General features: G+C 38.9%; 1 protein-coding gene across 2 annotated transcripts in view; it reads right to left on the bottom strand.

The window, feature by feature from the left end:
- Positions 1-17,630, bottom strand: part of LOC126278658 (mitogen-activated protein kinase kinase kinase 4) — a 184,663-nt gene extending 167,033 nt beyond the window's left edge. Inside the window, exons 1-3 of one of the 2 annotated variants that reach the window (XM_049978889.1) lie at positions 17,355-17,630; positions 16,922-17,128; positions 12,399-12,523 (exon numbers count right to left, since the gene is read on the bottom strand). In XM_049978889.1, the coding sequence (XP_049834846.1) occupies positions 12,399-12,523; positions 16,922-17,128; positions 17,355-17,428 (406 nt within the window). In that variant the 5' untranslated portion in view covers positions 17,429-17,630. Of the gene's footprint in view, positions 1-12,398; positions 12,524-16,921; positions 17,132-17,354 lie in introns of both variants that reach the window. The other variant, XM_049978878.1, reaches the window with a different exon arrangement.
- Between the last annotated feature and the right edge of the window lie 2,043 nt (positions 17,631-19,673).

Raw genomic sequence — 19,673 nt, 5'->3', positions numbered from 1 at the left:
TTTCTTATCTTGATGTGCTACAGCTATGGCCCGTGCCTCAGTGGGAAAAATGCTGAACAACACATCTTTATTTGGGAACAAGACGGTGTGTTGCCTCACTGGCATAACTCAGTACGTCATTGGTTAAACGACGTTGTATCTGACTGGTGGATTGGGCGCATGGGGCCGGTTGACACAGCATTTTATGCAGTACTTTCACGTTCACACACGATCGTGTGTACTAGCTGATCTGTCCGACTTTAGAAACAGTGGTATTGCAACAGTTAATCCTGACACATTGGTCAAGGTTTCGGCACAACTTGGCTATCGACTTGATGTGTGATCGGTGTTCACACTGAATAATTGTAAGAAAAACTGTTTGTGTTTCTCTTTCATTTGGAGTATTATTTATAATTGTAAGGTGAATGTAATATGTGCTACAAAGCCTTAAAACCTGTATATTCATTTTGAAACACCCAGTACACAGTATTTTAGGGACTATAAGAAGCACGTTTTTCTTCAAAAAATTGCCTTCATAATTCTGGTGCACCTCCATCCCACCCCGCCATCACAAACCCAGGACACTATCTGGCCTACAATGCGTCACTGCAGTCCATGGCGCCCGTGAACTTGAACTGAAAGTAAGAACTGCAGCAACAGGCTCCGTACTCATACGAGATTCTATTTCAGTCAGCAGCAGTCTGCTCAACTCGAGCAGTGTTAACCCTGGGCTGACCAAAGTGCTTTAGGACCTCTACAAAACTCACATTTCTCTGTGTAGTTGCTAAAATCTTCGCACTAATTCCCTACTTCTTCTGTCACCAGGTTGAGGCATGCACTTGGTTTCACAATTCTTGTGGCTTGGTAGCCTGTTCCAAACTTGTGCTGTACCATTTGGCCAAGACCCCTCCAATGGGTACTACCTAGCAGGTAGGCCTTTTCCTTCCTACTATCTTTTTGTACCAACCTACACCTAGTTTCTTTGCTAGTAGTCTGCTGTGCCCTACTGGACCTCCTATATCAAGTAACAAGTCAAATTTATTTCATACTGTAAGCCCAGGTATAGACGGAGGAGTTAAAAGCTGTTCCGTGAGCCCACAGTTCCATGGGAGAACCTTGCTGAACTCCCCATTCACTTCACTACTACAGTCACCAAAATGCAATTCCAACCCACAGTCCACACATACCACTCCCTCTGACTAGCCTGTGACAACACCCACACTTGCTACACATCACAACACAGATCAAATGCTTAAAAATAGAATTAAACCACTTAACACACTTTACAATACACAAATATTTGTTATTTATAAGCACCAAAAATTAGGTCTACAGGTTATCACTTCAAGTCTATGATATAATGTAAAAAATTAATTATTTCTGCTTACAAGAAGAACTCAGCATTCACTCAAGTGCAGTGTCTATTTATTAACTTATTCACAATAGAAAATGTAAGCACAGTGTATGTAATCAAGCTACTAGTGCAAAAATTTCTAAATAAAACAATTTAAAATTCACGCTACTTTCCAGAAATATGAACTTAATAATATATATGCACGCTCTACTTAAATTGCCGGAAAGAAAAACAGGACTATTAAACAGGATCCTCTAAGTTAAGTAAGCCAAAATGTAAAAAAAAATATTATTACACCCCTACCTTACCACCTTTTTGTGTTTTTTGGGATAATACATAATAGTGATACCTTCAATAGTAAGCTTAAAAAACAAGCTAATACAGATACTAATTGAGTAATTTGTACTAAATTCACCATTACTACAATATAAATAAAATATCTTTACAAGGGTGCAAAAACTTGGCGTGTCACATTTGGCATATGGCTGCCAACTGCTGTAGTACGAAGTTCCCTGTCTTACTGTTATTCCTGTAGAAAACTTTAATCATCCAACAATCAGTTGGGATAATTACAGTTTTGTAAGCGATGGGTGTGATAAGACATCATGCCATACAGTACTAAATGCCTTCTCTGAAAACTACCTAGAATAGATACGTCAGAAGCCCACTCATGGTAGAAATATATTGGATCTAATGGAAACAAATACCTATATATTTGTTAAAAGACATTAAATGTTTCCACATCGGCTGTTGTTGACAAGTATTCACTTTGTTACATCTTCGATGGTTGGCCAATTTGCAACTGCACCCTACAAAGTAACAGTGCCAAGATACAGCAGGTATATGTCTGGCTTACTGGTGTGCAAAGAATAATGTTGTACAACATGTCACTTTTTCTAAATATATATTTATTTTTGTTACTTATCATGTAAATTTTTATGCTTATGTGCCATCTGGCGGAGCCATTTGTTACAATAACAATTCAGACTCTAAATGCGAGCTCCCTTTAGTTGTAAAATGTCGCTTTCCAACTAATGTAAGCCTATTTGTCAAACATACGTAGTTATGTAGTCACTGGTTTACTTATGTAGTTATGTACAACCTGGCAAAGTAATATTTCTAATTATTTTACGCCCAAACAGCAATGAAGAGTTTCTCCTTTCCTTGGATTTCATTCCACTCTGCAAATGTATTTGATGATTTGCCACTCTGTTTGTTCTGGACTTGCATTTTACAATTCTAGCCTTCAAATATATACTTATAACAACATACAGTACATTAAGCCTGACACATTCATCTATGCATGGATGCACTGATTCAAACTGCTGTAACTGTTTCTCATGTGGACATAAGTGACAATTGGTATTTAACAACAAAAGTGAGCACATACAGTGATGTATAATGTGGCACTAATTGTGAAGATTACTTTACTGCACTCAGTAAGAATTCTGGTTTCAATTTTACTACTTGCAAGTTAAGAGCTCGCTCTCAGATTGGCTGTGTTTGCCATTTTATAATCGGATAATTTTACTATATATTGATATTCGTAAGTTCAATTTTAGGCTGTCCATTGTAAAATATTATTTTTTCTATGTCAGTAAACCAAATATGTACTTGCTGGATTTTTTCCGTGTCTTTGCAGGCTGTACTTGAAAATGACCTGTATGGTTGAAATTGGACAATTGTGCAAGACGTAATAAAGTTAATATTTGTCAACAAACCTTCAAAATGTCTGTCTTTGAAGAGCTCAACACTGAAACTTTTATCAATGAGAATAGTGCTGTTTTAGCAATGATTAACAAAGTACAAAGGGCAACTAAAACAATTATAAAGATTTAGGTATTCAGTTAACAAGTTAAAGATCTGTGGTGTAATATCTCAAATTTCAAACATTTACCTTAGGACAGGAGTGTGCAGAAGAAATGTGGCACAAGTTTAGAACTGTTGACCTTACACTGGACAGATAAATACCTATCAGAACAGTTCATGATGGAAGAGACTCTCCATAGTATACAGTCACTGCAAAGAAATTCCTACTGCAACAAAGACTACTGCAAAAATGGTGTACAACATCAATGACGATACTCCTTGACAGATAGTAGGGGAATGATGCGGGAGACCCACAGTGCCGGACTAGGCAAGTTCCTAGAGGAGGTGGTTTGCCATTGCCTTCCTCTGACCATAATGGGGATGAATGATGATGAAGACAACACCATAACACCCAGTCATCTCGAGGCAGGTGAAAATCCCTGAGCCTGCTGGGAATCAAACCTGGGACCCCGTGCTTGGGAAGCGAGAACACTACCGCGAGACTACGGGCTGCGGACAATGTACAACAAAGGATAGTGTTATACATGGAGAAAGGCTTCTGACAAGACAGACTGGAAAGATATCCAATGTTGTTCATCTTGGTTTGCGTGCAGATGGGAGGCTGCTCTGATGCTTGATGGGAGCCTGACACGCATGTTCCCGGAGCATATCAGTGGTGGCACGATCCAAGTGCTCCTGCCAAGATCTGCTAGCGTCTGGACATGTCAGAAGTGTCGTTAGCAGTTTACATAAAAACAGTCATCATGACGCATCTTGCATGTGTGGAGCATAAAGAACTAAATGCACAGAAAATCAAGATAAACCAAATTAAAGAGCTCCATGAGATGATTATTTTGATAGATGCACTGGTGTGGACGTGTAGTATTTAATTAGATAATGAATGGAAAAGGAATCTGGAACAACTCTTTGAACTAACATTTATACTAGTTAAGCCACACAGAAGATTGACTTACCAGAAGAAAGCATTTGGCAAAGCAAACCAAAGGTGGATAGGAGAGAAGCAGAAAGGAGAGAAGACTAGTAGGTGTGTTGATGGGATAGAAAGCACGTATAGTGCTGGAGTGTGGGCAGATAAGGGCACAAGTAGGTGGAGAACAGTGACTAGCTGAGGACAAGAGGGTTAAAAAAAAACAAAGGATATGTTGCAGGGTAAGTTCCCACCCGCAAAACTGAAAAAAGCTGATGTTTGTAGAAGAATGCAAATGGTGTAGGTTGTGAAGCAGTCACTAAAATAAAGTAGCTTGTGTTCGGGGCATATTCAGCAATTGGGTGGGCCAGCTGTTTCTTGGCCACAGTGTGGCAGTGGCCATTCATTTGGATAGGCAGTTAGTTTATAGTCAAACCCACACAGAAAGCAACACAGTGGTTGCAGCTTACTTGGTAGATTACATGGCTACTTTCACAGGCAGTCCTGCCTTCTGATGGTGTAGGAGATGGTTGTGACAGGACTGAAGTAGGTGGTTGTGAGAGGATGCATAGGACAGGTCATGCCTCTTGGTCTATTGCAGGGATATGAGTCACGAAGCAAGGGGTTGGGGGCATGGTGTAGGGATGGACAAGGAAACTGTACAGTTTCCGTGAGTAGTAGAATTCTGCTGTTGGAGGGATGGGAATGCTATCAAGCATTTCAATGTATGACAAGAGGTAGTTGAAATCCTGGTGGAGGATCTACATCTACATGGATACTCCGCAAATCGAACTTAAGTCCCTGTCAGAGGGTTCATCAATCCACCTTCACAATAATTCCACTCTTAAACTGCATTCAGGGAAAACAAATACCTATATATTTACGGGTGAGCTCAGATTTCCCTTACTTCATTATGATGATCGTTTCTCCCTGTGTAGGATGGCATCAACAAAATATTTTTGCATTCAAAGGAGAAAGTTGGCAATTGAAATTTCAAGAGAAGATTCTGCCACAATTAGGAACAAAGGTTTTAATGATGCCGATACCAAATCCTGCATCATGTCTGTGACACACTCCCCCCTATTTCTCATAATACAAAACATGCTGCTCTTTTTCAAACTTTACCCACAACATTTTCTGTGGCCTTTTTTTTTTTTTTTTCAATTTAAGTTATTCATAATTGTGATTTGTAAGTATTTAGTTTTCAAATCTCTTTCCTTCTAATCCAAAACAGTAAGCCTCCCCTGGCCTGCAGTTGTGGGTGTTGTCCTGAAATCTGCCCCTTTTCCTATACCTCTCCAGTCCTTTTCCTTCACCCTTCAATCCTTCTGCCCGAAGAAGGAGCCACTGGCTCTGAAAGCTTTCCAATCACAACTGTCTTATGTGTGTGTTCTGCTGCTGCTTGGCGAGTAGATTTTTTTATCTATCCAATTAAATAAGTATTTAGTTGAATTTATAGCCTTTACATTTGATTGATTTATTGTGTACCCAAAGTTTAAGGGATCAAACAATGGAAAATCCAGGATGGAATATAACAATATTATACCTTTTTGTTGTGCCTATCTGCAACTCAGCATCTCTGCAATATTGTTACAAAGTTTAAGGGATTCCTATTAGCACTCACATGGATGACGTCATGCTTTTCATTATTTAGGGTCAATTGGCAAGTTTCCCACCAGCCAGATACCTTTTCTAAATCATTTTGCAACTTCGTCAATTGGCAAGTTTCCCACCACCTTTTCTAAATCATTTTGCAACTTCTTTTGATTTTCTGATGACTTTACTAGGAGGATAGCAACAGTGTCATCTACATGTACGTGATTACTCTGCTATTCACAATAAAGTGCCTGGCAGAGGGTTCAATGAACCACCATGCTGTCTCTCTACCGTTCCACTCTCGAACGGCACGCTGGAAAAACAAGCACTTAAATTTTTCCGTGGCCCTGATTTCTCTTATTTTATCGTGATGATAATTTCTCCCTACGTAGGTGGGTGCCAACAGAATGTTTTCGCAATCGGAGGAGAAAACTGGTGATTGAAATTTCATGAGAAGATCACCTGCAGACAACCTAAGACTGCTGCTCAGATTGTATCCTAAATTGTTTATGTAGATCAGGAACAGCAGAGAGCTTATAGCACAAGCTTGTGAAATGCCAGAAATTGTTTCTGTTTTACTTGATGACTTTCCATCAATTACTTCCAAATGTGACCTCTCTGACAGGAATCACGAAACCAGTCACATAACAGATGATATTCCATAAGCACACAATTTAATTACATGCCGCTTGTGAGGCATGGTGTCTAAAGACTTTTGGAAATCTAGAAATACCAAATCAATGTGAAATCTCTTGTCAACAGCACTCAACACTTTGCGTGAGTAAAGAGCTGATTGTGTTTCACAAGAGCAATGTTTCCTACATTTGTGTTGACTATATGTGTCAGTACACCATTCTCTTCGAGTAATTCATAACATTCAAACACAATGTACAATGTGATAGAAAGTCCTGCTGCACATCGGTGTTAATGATATGGGCCTGTAATTTAGTGGAATACTCCGATTACCTTTCTTGAATATTGGTGTGACCTGTGCCGCTTTCCAGTCTTTAGGCAAGGATCTTTCGTTGAGCAAGTAGTTGTACATGGTAGTTAAATATAGAGCTACGGCATCAACATACTCTAATAGGAATGTAACTAGTATAGAGTCTGGACCGGAAGTCTTGTTTTCATAATGTGATTTAAGTTGCTTCCCTACTCTGAGGAAAGTAATTCTACACTGAAGCACCAAAGAAATTGGTACAGGCATACGTATTCAAATACAGAGATACTTAAACAAGCACAATATAGTGCTGCAGTCGGCAATGCCTATATAAGACAACAAGTGTCTGGTGTAGTCATTAGATTCGTTATTTCTGCTAAAATGGCAGGTTATCAAGATTTAAGTGAGTTTGAACATGGTGTTATAGTCGGCACACAGGCAATGGGGCACAGCATCTCCGAGGTAGCAATGAAATGGGGATTTTCTCGCACGACCATTTCACGAGTGTATTGTGTATATCAGGAATCCAGTAAAACATCAAATCTCTGAGACCACTGCAGCTGGAAAAAGAACTTGCAAGAACAGGGCCAACAACGACTAAAGAGAATCATTCAACATGACAGAAGTGCAACTCTTTCGCAAATTGCTGCAGATTTCAATGCAGGGCCATCAACAAATGTCAGTATGTCAACGATTAAACAAAAGATCATCAATACAGGCTTTCAGAGCCAAGGCTCACTCGTGTACCCTTGATGACTGCATGACACAAAGCTTTACACCTCACCTGGGCCTGTCAACACTGACACACTTTTTTGTTTTTCCTTGAGACCCTCTAGCCTAAAAAGACACAGCCCTCACTATCTGTGAAGCTACCTCTTTCACACAATGGACTTCTAACCTATTTAGCACAATTTGAAACCCCACCACCCTACAGTGCAAATTGTGGAACCTGCAGCCTACGTGGTTGCAAAACTGTCTGGGGCCCTGAGTCAGACCCTCCACTCGGCTCTGTACCAGAGGTCTGCAATCGGTTCTGACAACTATACTACAAAGGGTGAGCTCTACTTTCATCTCGTACTCAAGACTGGCAGCCTTCACCACTTCTGATAGCCATCCGAAACCAAAGAGAATCTCTTCCAATCCAAAGTGAAACACATCACTGGTAATGACGTGAGCCACCAACTGCAGTTGGCTGTACCCTGTGTCCTTCATGGCATGCCGAAGGACCCCCTTCCACACCTGGAATGACTCCACCCTGTATGGACACAGAGTGCACATTGACTTTTTTCCCCTTCATTAGCAGCCACGTCCCTAAGAGGCTCCACAATGCACCTAAGATTGGAGCTCCCAGATCCTGCAGGCTGACAGGTGTCCTCTAAAACAGGACAAGAGACTGCATCTAGCTGAGGGACAGTGTCAGTCACAGACAGCACCTGGAGCCTGTTTGTCAGACCAACCTGGGAGGCTTTATATTTGGCCACCTGGGGAGTCTTTCACAAACTGCCATGCCCCGAGGTGAACTCCCACTCGACCATGGGTGATAGATCAATCTTAATGTGAGCAGTAACTGGGCTGGCCAATGGTGCGGACCAACTGGCACACTCATGGGTCACGCTGGATGTCCATCGGATCCCCACAGCCGGTCTATGACAGTGATGCCCATCTACTGAAGCCTCAAACTGCATTACCGAAGCCAACACAGCCTGGAGCTGACAGCGAAATGTCACCAACTCAGTTTACATCTGCATACAGCAATCACAGTCCCTAATCACATTAAAGACAATGAAAAAAAACCACTATGCAGACAAACAAACGACTATCAACATGTGCTTCAAAACTCTTCTGTAGTCACTGATGAAAATGCAAGTACTGTGTCTAGTAAGTAAGATTTACATGGAGAGATTCCAAAACAAACTACCAAATCATACAGGTGAGATTTAATAATGCGCTCCTGATCAGAAACTTTTAACATGTCAACAAGTTAGTTTACTTTCCGACACAAACTAAAATGCGAGAAGTGTAAATATTAAATTAACATGCATAAATTCAAAAACTATACGACCAAACCACACAGATGAAACTAGATAATTTGCTCCTGGCTAGGAACTTGTAAAATATCACAAAATTGGTTACTTCTCTGTTGCTGCTCTATTTTTCCCAGCAGCTGCAGTCTGACTCCGTTGCTCCAGTCTGAGGTGGTACTGTGTCATAAGGGGAGTGCTCCTTATGGCCTGACAGTGTGCATGTGGGAGATTGTAGGTAACTGGAGAGACAAGGCATAGGAGATATGTTTCTGCAAAAAATTGGAAGATCATTTCAGTCTATGAAAGCCTTGGCATATGTAGATGCAGCTACTGATGTAGGTGGAGGCAACATCGAGGAAGGTGGTTTTGCTGGGTTGAGTAGGACCATATGAGAAAGTGTTGAGGTTCTGGAGAAATGTGGATAGGGTGTCCTCACCCTCAGTCCAGATCACAAAGATGTCATCAATAAATCTGAACCAGGTGAGGGGTTTGCAATTCTGGGTGATTAGGAAGATGTCTTCTAGATGGCCCATTAACAGGTTGGCATATGATGGTACCATGCAGTTGGTTATCGGTGTACCACAGATTTCTTTGTAGGTGATGCCTTCAATGGAGAATTAACTGTGTCTGAGGATATAGTTGCTCACGATGCCCAGGAAGGAGCTTGTAGGTCTGGAATCCACATCCATTGAGAAAGACAGTGTTCAACAGCAGTAAGGCCACAGGCATTGGAGATGTTACTGTAGAGGGAGGTAACATCGACATTGACAAGCAAGGTGCAGGATGGTAAAGGGAAAAGCATTGTGGAGAGACAGTGGAGGTAGGTGTCTTTTATATAGGAAAGTAGGTTAGAAGTAACAGGTGTGTTGGTCCACAAGAACACAGAGTGTCCAGTGTCCAGGGGAGGGTGGGGGGCACAATAATCAGACACAATGGGCCATCTTGGGTGGTTGGACTTACGGAGTTTAGAAAGCCTGTAGAAGCTAGGGATACGGAGAAGGGTGGTATGAGAAAGGGAACAGCCTCAGGGAAGAAGTTCTGGGATGGAACTAACAATTTGAGGGACTGGATAGCCTGCTCGAATTCTTGAGTGGGGCCACTGTGACATGGATTTGCAGGTGGGTGTATCTGACAGTTGGTGGAATGCCCCTTCCTTGCAGTTCATAATCACAGTGGTGCAGTCTTGGTAGTCAGATAGGGCTGTTAGGTCAGGGTAAGTTTTTAGGTGATAGACTGTGGTTTCCAGGGTGAGGGATTTTGGGAAATCACACTTACACCTTCAGAAAGAACTGCAATTCTACCTGATGGCAGTCACTCCACCACTATGGTACAAAATGCAGGGATAATCTTGCAGACGGACCCCCCAGCTGTAAGATTTTTCATTTACAAACCCTCTCACAGTGACCCCATTGCAGAGTTCCAGCAGGATCTCCATTCCCTCCTCAAATTCTTAGTCTGTACCTGGAGCTCTCCCCTGAAACTCACTTTCTTCTCATTCCCACCATTCCCCACAGTCCTATCTTCAACATGCTTTTTGAAGACCATAAGCTCATCTACTCACAACACCCCATTGTTGCTGTTAACTGTACCCACAGAGAGATTTTCAAACCCCTCATCTGGCTCAGATTCATTGACGACAACTTCTTGATTTGGACCAAGGGTGAGGACACCCTACTCACATTTCTTAAGAACCTCAACACTATCTCCCTCATTCATTTCACCCGGTCACCCAACAAGCAGTTTCCTCTAAGATGACCTTCACCTCTGTACCTCCATCCAGGGTCAGTGTGCTGGACATGTTTGAAAAGGATCTGTGTCACTCTGGGCAGTGTTACAGCAGCTTAATTTCACTCTTAGAAATTTCTGTCTGCTGACACTTGAATTATGAATTATTTCGCTGTGAATTAGGAATTTAAATCTGGCAGGACACAGAATTTTATGCACCTGTGGACACGTACACTTTGAATTACTTTGTTGTGAATCAAGACCTTAACTCTGGCACACCTACGAAGAGATACAAAGTCTATTTACTTAAATTTATAATGATTTGCAAACTACTTTATGGGGGCTCGAGTCATATTAGGTTGAAGTAAAGACAGCAATTAGCTGTCCATTATTGAATGCATGGAATTCATTAGTAAAGTGTGGTACATTCTGATAGTTTATATCATTGTTGGATGACATTATTGATGTGTCATACCTATAAACCAAAACTGAGTCACAAATCAATGAGCCAGAAACCAAATCAACCAACTCCAACAAATACTTCGCTGTAACAATTTGTAGGGATATGAAATGAAACAATCACATAGGCCTGGTAGTATGGCAGCCTGGTTCATTGGTAGGATACTAGGAAATACAATCAGTGTCAGAAGGAGAATGGTAAAATGTTTTGTGTGACCCATCCTAAAACCTAGCTCACACGTGTGGAACCTGTACCAAACAGGACTAATAGGGGATACTGAATGTGCACAAAGAAGGGCAGTAAGAATACTCAGGTCTGTTTGACCAACGGGAGAGCATAGTGGATAGGCTAAGAAAATTCAACAGGCCAACATCTGACAGATGTAAATTATCTCATGAAAGTCTAATAGTAAGAGAGGAATCTATGAATAAATAACTCCCTAAATCATGTCATAGAGATCACAATGACAAGATTAAGCTAATTACAGCACAACAGGGCATTTAGCAATAATTCTCCTTGTGCTCGATTTGTAGTAGAATGGAAGGAACCTTTAATGATTGGGGCAATGGGAAGTGCCCTCTGTCATGCACTTTAAAGTGGTTAGCAAAGTAAATGTAGATGTAAAATTGTACTTCAATTCGTTACAGTGACAATTTACATCAACTGCTGATACATACAGATAGGAAAAAAAATCGTTTTATGGCCAATTTCAGGGTTATTTTATTGCCATATCAGATGTTATTGTTTTCCAGATTCTGTATTACCTTTTTTTAAAAAAAAAAAAATCAAATTCAGTGTCACATTTGTGCCAAATTTGGGGTCCACATTTTTGCCATTTTTCTTGCTAAATTTTGTGTGTTCTACTGATTTTGGTGTTTCTCAATTCTGCTGCTTTTGTCAATTTTGTATTTTTCTCTTTTAGTTTTATTTTTTTCCAAATTCACAGTAATTTTTTGCCGAATTTGGAGTTACCTTTCTTGCCAAGTTCAGTCTTACCCTTTTTGCCAAATCCTATGTTTTTTTTTTTTTCCTGCCAAGTTCAGTATTACTTTTCCATCATACTCATTGTTTGTCAATGAAGTCTATGAAATTATTTTGCTACATTCGTTCTTTCTTGACAGTTTTAGTGTTTGTTTTTTTTTGGTCTTATTTCTCCAATTTGGTGCCTTTTTTGCCAACTGTGCTGCTTGGGTGTGACAACACATCATAGTAACAAGGGAAATGAACACACATTTTAAGATTATACATGGCACTCAGCCTTGAGAAAATAAAGTCAAAATGCAATTTCAACATTCAATAAGTAGCAATTTCGAAAACTGGTGAACTGCCACACTCTTATTTAGAATCTTTTTTTATACATGAAATTGACAAAACTTGCAATATTGCATAAAAATCACCGATTTCACAATATTTTGCAAGAACCACTGATTTTGTGATATTGCATTACAAAAAGCCTATTTCATGTTATTTTTTGCATTATCATGAAATTTTCCTGTACCTACTACATAAATTATTTAATGCTATAAAAGATTGTTGCATCAGTTAAACTTTGATAACATCAAATATCACAATTCATGACTTACCATACTCTTGATTTGGAGACTGTCCATCCTCACATTTCTCCAACAGCTGACAAAAGAGTACTGCATCTAAAGTATTGCGTCTTCTAAGTTTTGAATTGAAAGAGGAACTGTTGTTTTTTGTATCGCTATAAGAAGATAGATATAATTAACTTCGCACATCAAAATACAATTTTATTAGTCTTATAGATCTTTGATGTTCTTATAAGTATTATTAAGTTAAATGAACATTCAGTACACAGCTATGAAAGATAAAAGCTATCCAATTCTATCTGAATAATAGTACAGAAACTCTTTCTCAGTGTCCTTAGCAGTTACGACGATACAGAGGAATTTTTGATATGAGTGACCAGTGACATAAGAAATATATGACAAGCACTGTAAACAATATGGTGACTACAACATTATGTTATTGACAATTTTTTTTCCAAACAGGTTGAGATACAGGTGTCGCTCAGTCTGTTAGCATAACTGTGTTTTTTTAAAAGTAAATTTATTAACTCCGCCAAATCGCAACCTACTGTTACCTTCCAATCTAACCTACACATTGATATAGGCTACTGATCAGTGTGTCACCACAACCAGTTTTTCTTTATCTTTTTTTTGTTTCCAAACTCATTGGCTTTGCCAATTAACAATAACACTGTGAAAACATGCACAAAAAGGTGACTGTAGCCATTAACATAACATCACTGGCCAAAGCCAACGACTCACATCAAACACTTCTCTTGACCCAGTTAGGATATTAAATACTTTTTTTTTATGCAGCCCTACTGTTAGATATGAACTCAATAAGAAAAAACAAAAAGGAATTAAATCATTCAATACTAACAAACAAATAAATGCACTTAGGGTTGATATAAATTACTGTTCTATACAACTGTCAGAGTTGTTATACTCGGGCTGAGCACTTGCAGAGAAACTCACGACTCCCCCTGTAAAACTCGTTCAATGTCAGCACGTACTGCAGTGCCAACTCATGTGATTCTGCTTTATCTAACATCTAGTAACCAATACTTCAACTATCTGAGCATTACAAGAATTTTGCTATCTTTCTTTCTGTAGTACTTGCTTGTAATCTGTTGCCGTTGTTGGTAGTTAACAATGAAAAATAACCTCCAAAATGAAACTATAAAAAAAAGCAAAGTTTCCAGAAAAACCACACAAGTGTGAAGCAAACAATCAGAGGAAAAAGAAAGGTTTGGATCTGAGGTAGAGAAGAATTCTGCAAAAACACCACCCCTGTCTACAAGTTGAGACACAAAAATCTGAAGACGACATGAAAAGACAAACAACTGTATGCAAGCAATTGATGACAACGTACACTTCTGAAATTGCTTTAGGGAAGTTGAAAAATCTGTAGGCCTAATGAAAAAATAGAGAAACAATAGTAGGAAATGGATAATCTTGACAGTGACAGGAAAACTGATATGAGAAGATGGAAATTGCTAAGACATGAAAAATGAAATTATACAAAAAAAAAAAAAAAGGAAATGATAGAATCTACAGTAATTTCCAAGAATGATTGCCTATCGAATTTGCTGGGTCCAAATATCGAACGTGCGATCAGAAATCGATCTTGCGACTGAGGTGGCAGGCATTATGAGTATGTTTACGTTGGTCACTACAGCAACAACAAACGAAGAGCGTTACAAAAATACTTGTAATTGTAAAGGACACGACTTACCTTACTTGTCGTCAGTGTTGTCGTCATGTGAAAGTCCGTAACAGTGGTTTGGATGGACAATTTGTAAGAGTTGAACCATGTATTCTTCCTGATACTAGTTCGTTATCCACACAGCCCGCAATGACATTGTAATGGTATTTCAGCATCGAAACTGTTCATATGAAGTTTTACACACTTCACACCACCACAGTCTACACAGTCCCTTCTTTTCTCGTCCGGCAGTACTCCATATTTGCGACAAAAGTCGAACAATTTTCTACACTTGATAAACATGGAATTAGATTTTTCCATGTGAGAGAATCTGCCGAAGAAACGCCAAGAACAACAGACATCCCACTCACTAACGACATAAATCGTCTAGGTTTCCTTAGCAATTCATACGCAATTTGCGGAGGTATGTAATTTAGAGCAACTAAGGGAATGACGGAAAACAGATAAAAATGACGATCACAAATAATTGATCACTACCCCCACCACCAGAGTCGGTGGATCAATTTACGATCGCATGTTCAATATGTATCCCTTGAACCCCTTGACTTCGATAGGCAATCATTCCTGGAAATTACCGAATCTACGCTGGCTTTGATGCGTAACATAACAATGTTGCTCCATGTAGTGTCACTCATACTCAAATGAACACAAAACAGAATTATGACAACATTTATTTTGCTTCTATATACATTTTGGAATGTGGATTGTGGTGACAGACTGATCTGTAGCACAGCTTGAAGTCTACACTTAGTTGGAAGATGACAGTTTTGTTTTAAGTTGGGACACCAATGAATGTGAACACGAAATCCAAAATCGTAAAAAATGTTAGCTGGGACAAAATCCCCTGTTATGACATGACTATATGTTGCATACTCAAAGGTCATGAGAGTAACATTGATTCTTGTCATGATGAGTATTTTACGCATATTGTATTTTTACAAGTGGTTTATGTCCACCATTTCAAGATGCCACGGGTCAAAAAAGATGGGGGTAACTGTAGATTTGGTATCTAAGAAAGGATGAAAACATAACAGATCATTTAACAGTTAGTTGCGATGGTAGCCAGGGGAGGGAAGAGAATTAAATGAAGAGGCAAGAACAAAAAAAGCAATTAATTTTCAGTGCTTGAGAGACTGGCAGGAACCTTGCACATCAGAACATTTCTGAATTGGTGGTAGTGGGAGAAATCACCATGTTACCCACAATGTAAACAGAATCAACATAACAGCTACTGTATCACAGGGCACGCAATGCAACATGGTAATGCATTACTAACATTCGTTAATTCAGAATTAAATTTACATGATTTTTTTCCCAACAGAAATGATGTAACTAAGCAGCAACAAGTAAAAACATATATTCTGCACCTCTGACCTACCTACAATATTCATAAATCACACCCTATCCATTTTCCTTTCTGAAAAAGACTTTGAATATTTGCTAAAAGTAAGCGGGTAACACATTCGAGTAAATACTACAGGCTAACAGTATCTTTAATTATAAATATTACTTATTTAAAGAACAATAATGCAGTAAAAACATGGGATTTGTCACAGTATGTAAATATTAGGAGGTGGTCACATTACTGAGACAAAGACTAATGAAAATCCAAATGTGGTAGGTAGGACATGTAACCCAGGTGAAGGGGTAGCTCATGAACCTACAATGTTCTTTCTTGGATATCAAAGGACAAGAAAATACTGAGAAGTTGTCCTCTGCAACAATATTAGAAAACAAAGACTGTAATACAGCCAACAGTCCTAACCAGTAATAGTAAACATATGAACATGGATAACCCATAAACTTCCTGGAAGATTAAAACTGTGTGACAAGACCAGGATTTTAACTTGGGGGCTTCGCTTTTTGCGAGCATCTGTTCTATAAACTGAGCTACCTGAGTGCATCTCATGACCCATCCTCACAGCTTTACTTCTGCCAGTAACTAGTTGCCAACCTTCCAAACTTCACAGTTTCTATTGTGAAACTTCCAGGAGATGATGTACTGGAGCAAGTAAAGCTATGAAAAAAGATCATTAGCAATTGGGTAGCTCAGCTGGTAGAGCAGTTGCCTTTGAAAGGCAAAGGTCCAACCAAGATCTTAACCATGGTCTGCACACAATTTTAATCTGCCAGGATGTTTGATGTAAATGCTCACTCCACTGCTGAGTGGAAATTGTGCTATGGATAAGGCTACATATAACATGCAAGTTGTGCTCTGACAAACAGTACATCAAGACCAATGTGTTAGGCCTATAACAAATTCAGTAAATTCGTGAGTGAAACTGATATTTTGTGTGCTAAAAATGCATTGTCATCATGACAAATAATCTATTGTAACAAATAATAGGAGCAACAGTATTAATATGTATACATTTGTGAAGCACTAATGTAAGACTTCAAAATAAGACTTCTTAAGGCACCATATACTTTGTTAATCTTTTACCCGAAATACAATACAAGTTGTAGCACCTGTGACACAAGAATGTTTGGTAACTGATAATTTTGTTGCAACCACACAGAAAGGCAATCAATTATTTGTCTAAAACGTTACAGAAGTGTAACAGTCATGTAGACGTAGACCTGACTGGCGAAAACTAACCAAAACACGTTCCAGCAACACACTTTGTAATGATCAAAATGTCGCCACGTATAAGAGCAAGGGCTGTTATTCTATTTTACATTCTTTTTGTTCATAACCAACACGAAACCACCCCATGTATGTTCAGAAAGCTTGTTGGGTGACTATATACAAACACATTTCAGAAATACAAAACATGACTTGAAGACACAAGTTTCTAAATGTATTGACGTTTGATATTTACTAAATTTGGAAAGTAATTGTACAAACCATGCTTCTTCTCTCACTCGTTGTTTTCTTTCTTTCAGTCTTCTTGATATCCGTGTCCGAGGCGGTGTGGTTGAATATTGATCGTAATCATTTAATATGTCGTCCTCTTGATTACCGAAAGCGTCAAAGCTCCCTTCGTAACTTTCTATATTGACAGATGGGGATTGTTCGGGATACTGATCGTCTTTTTCTCCTTCAGTAAACGTCCTGCTAAAAGTGTTAACATTGAGTAAACAACGATGACAGACACATTTATTTAATGTATGACTGCCGGTAAATTTTACATACTGCACATGTCCCTATGCAACAGATGCCCCAACAAACCCTTATCATATTACTCCTTTCATTTGTCTCAACGGCATCACTATAAACACATTGCATAACGATGACAACATCTAATGTCAACAAATTTAAAGAAACAAAACCAACATACCCTTCATCTTCTGAGCTATCTGGACTAAAATTAATATTTATCCCGACTCTTTTCTTCCAGTCATCGTCTGCCATAGATAAACTAGTAATGCAAACGATTCACAAGCAGTAGACACTTTCAACTCACTGTTATTGCAACAAAAAAAAAAAAAATCACATCAATACCGTCCACACACACTTCCACCGAAAGCCCACCACAACTCAATGCTAATTGCTTGCAAAGATGAAAACACTGAGATAGCAAGTGGACACACACACGCGCGTACACACACACACACACACACAAGTTGATCAGCTGAGCTTCATATACTATACTATCTATAAATGTAATTTTTCATGGTGAAATTTTTGCAGACGAAATATTCTGTCGGCAAGAGTAGAAATTAATACCGGTAGAAATAGTAACAAGTTCATGTCTCAATATGGTAATTCTTAGTTATTTATGAAATAATCTGATGCATCATCAGAATTTTGTACTCTCGGACAAAATGAGATAATTATTAACTGGAAATTTTATTTTACAACTTTTTAAGCGAACCTATGCTAGGACAACTTTTGGGTCATATACCATGACATATAATCTAACCTCATCCAAAAAATTTCCATCACAATTGTGGGGACCACATACCATGCATTAGATAGCACTTTTAAACATGCATCGAGACGACAAACAAGAAACAGAGAACTAACAGGATAATAAATGATAAAAAACTGAAGAATTCAAGAGGTTTTTGCGAAATACAGAACGGTAAAGGCGTACACGACACACATGGCATAAATTTAAAACAGAAGGTATTCACTGCAGGACTGTAACGATGAGGTGATGAGATAGACCCCTGCCAAAGACGTGTGCACAGAGGGAGCACAAAAATTGACCGAAAAAGAAGAAGCAAGGTCGAACACTCGTGTTCCCTTGTCTTTTGCCTATGAGAAGAAGCCTTCTGTCGGTCCACGGCTGTTGTTGTGTCGATTCGTACAAGTAGCATATTAAAGAAAAAACTCCTACCAAACATAGTGTTTCGCTGACATGGTTTATGTCTTATCGGTGCGCTTGTTCACATTTACACACAGTTGTCACTTACATGGTCTGTTCACGTTCAACAATGAAAGCCTTATCGTTAAGCCTGGTCTACAGGTAACGTATTGTCGTCAGTCTTGCTTGACCACGACAGACTTTTAAAGTGAAACGTTACGTGTGGACAGAAGTTCTGCAGTCTTGCATGAACTGAATGAAGTTTGACAAGTAGTAAAAAAGTTATGGGTTGGAGTTTTGTGTGCACGCAAGAATACCAACACGTTTGTGACTTTAGATGCAAGTCATTCGCTCAAACTTAACTCCATTGCAGGTCTTCTCTCGGTGAGGCTAGAGTTCCAACTTTTTTGTTAGTGTAAAATTGTTAAGCCCTCGTAGCTACTTGATAAATTGCCTGTTGGCTTCTGTCTCTGGTTCTTCAGAAGACATTTCTTTGATATTCAGTTTTTTCAGTGTGTGTGATGGTGAAAGAAATAGAGAGACTTACGATATTGTACTCCGAATTTTTCATGGAGTTCATACAGCTGTTCACACTTTTAAATCACTCTTATTTGTCCTTATTGACATTAACACTGGCATGGCCTAACATGTGACATTCATGATTGTTACTTGGTAAATACATGTCGCAGCAAGTGGCTTAAGTTGAAATACTAATATCCTCTAGACTGAGTGCCGCATGCCACATGTCCAGAAGTAGTATGAGTGGAAAAACGCCTTTTAATTACAGCAACACAGACAATAAAAACCGGAAATATCTCAATTTAATTATTAAATACAAGAAAGTGGATCCTGAAGAAACAAAAAAGTTGGTCACCAAAAAGATTAACTTGTTTCAAACGATTTGCCTCAAAGAAAGCGAGAAAATAAAGCGTCCATGAAATATGCACTGGAAACGCAAGAAAGTTAAAAACCTTCTTTGTGGCACTCTGATTTACTTGCCTTCTTGAATGTCAAGGACCAACACCCAAGAAGATCTAAGTCAAACATAGAAGATTCTGAAAAGGTGTAAGTGATAAGAATCACTTTCAATTTTAGTGGCCAACGACCATACTTTATTGCATCCCTCCTACTAATTTAAACAATCTGAGTTATTACATGCACTTTTTTTAACATTATAAAGTAGTGAGGTTCTATGGTATTTTTAGAAAAAGAAAATAATGTACTGTGTAGATTAGATTAGATTAGTTTTTCATTCCATAGATCCATGCTAACGAGATCCTAGTGAGTGTGGAACATGTCAATTTTTTTAAGCTGAAATAACAATACTAATAGTTTGAATATATACAA

This window comes from Schistocerca gregaria, chromosome 1, assembly GCF_023897955.1.
Source record: "Schistocerca gregaria isolate iqSchGreg1 chromosome 1, iqSchGreg1.2, whole genome shotgun sequence".
Taxonomy (NCBI): Eukaryota; Metazoa; Arthropoda; class Insecta; order Orthoptera; family Acrididae; genus Schistocerca; species Schistocerca gregaria.
This window is presented reverse-complemented; position numbering and strand designations above follow the sequence as displayed.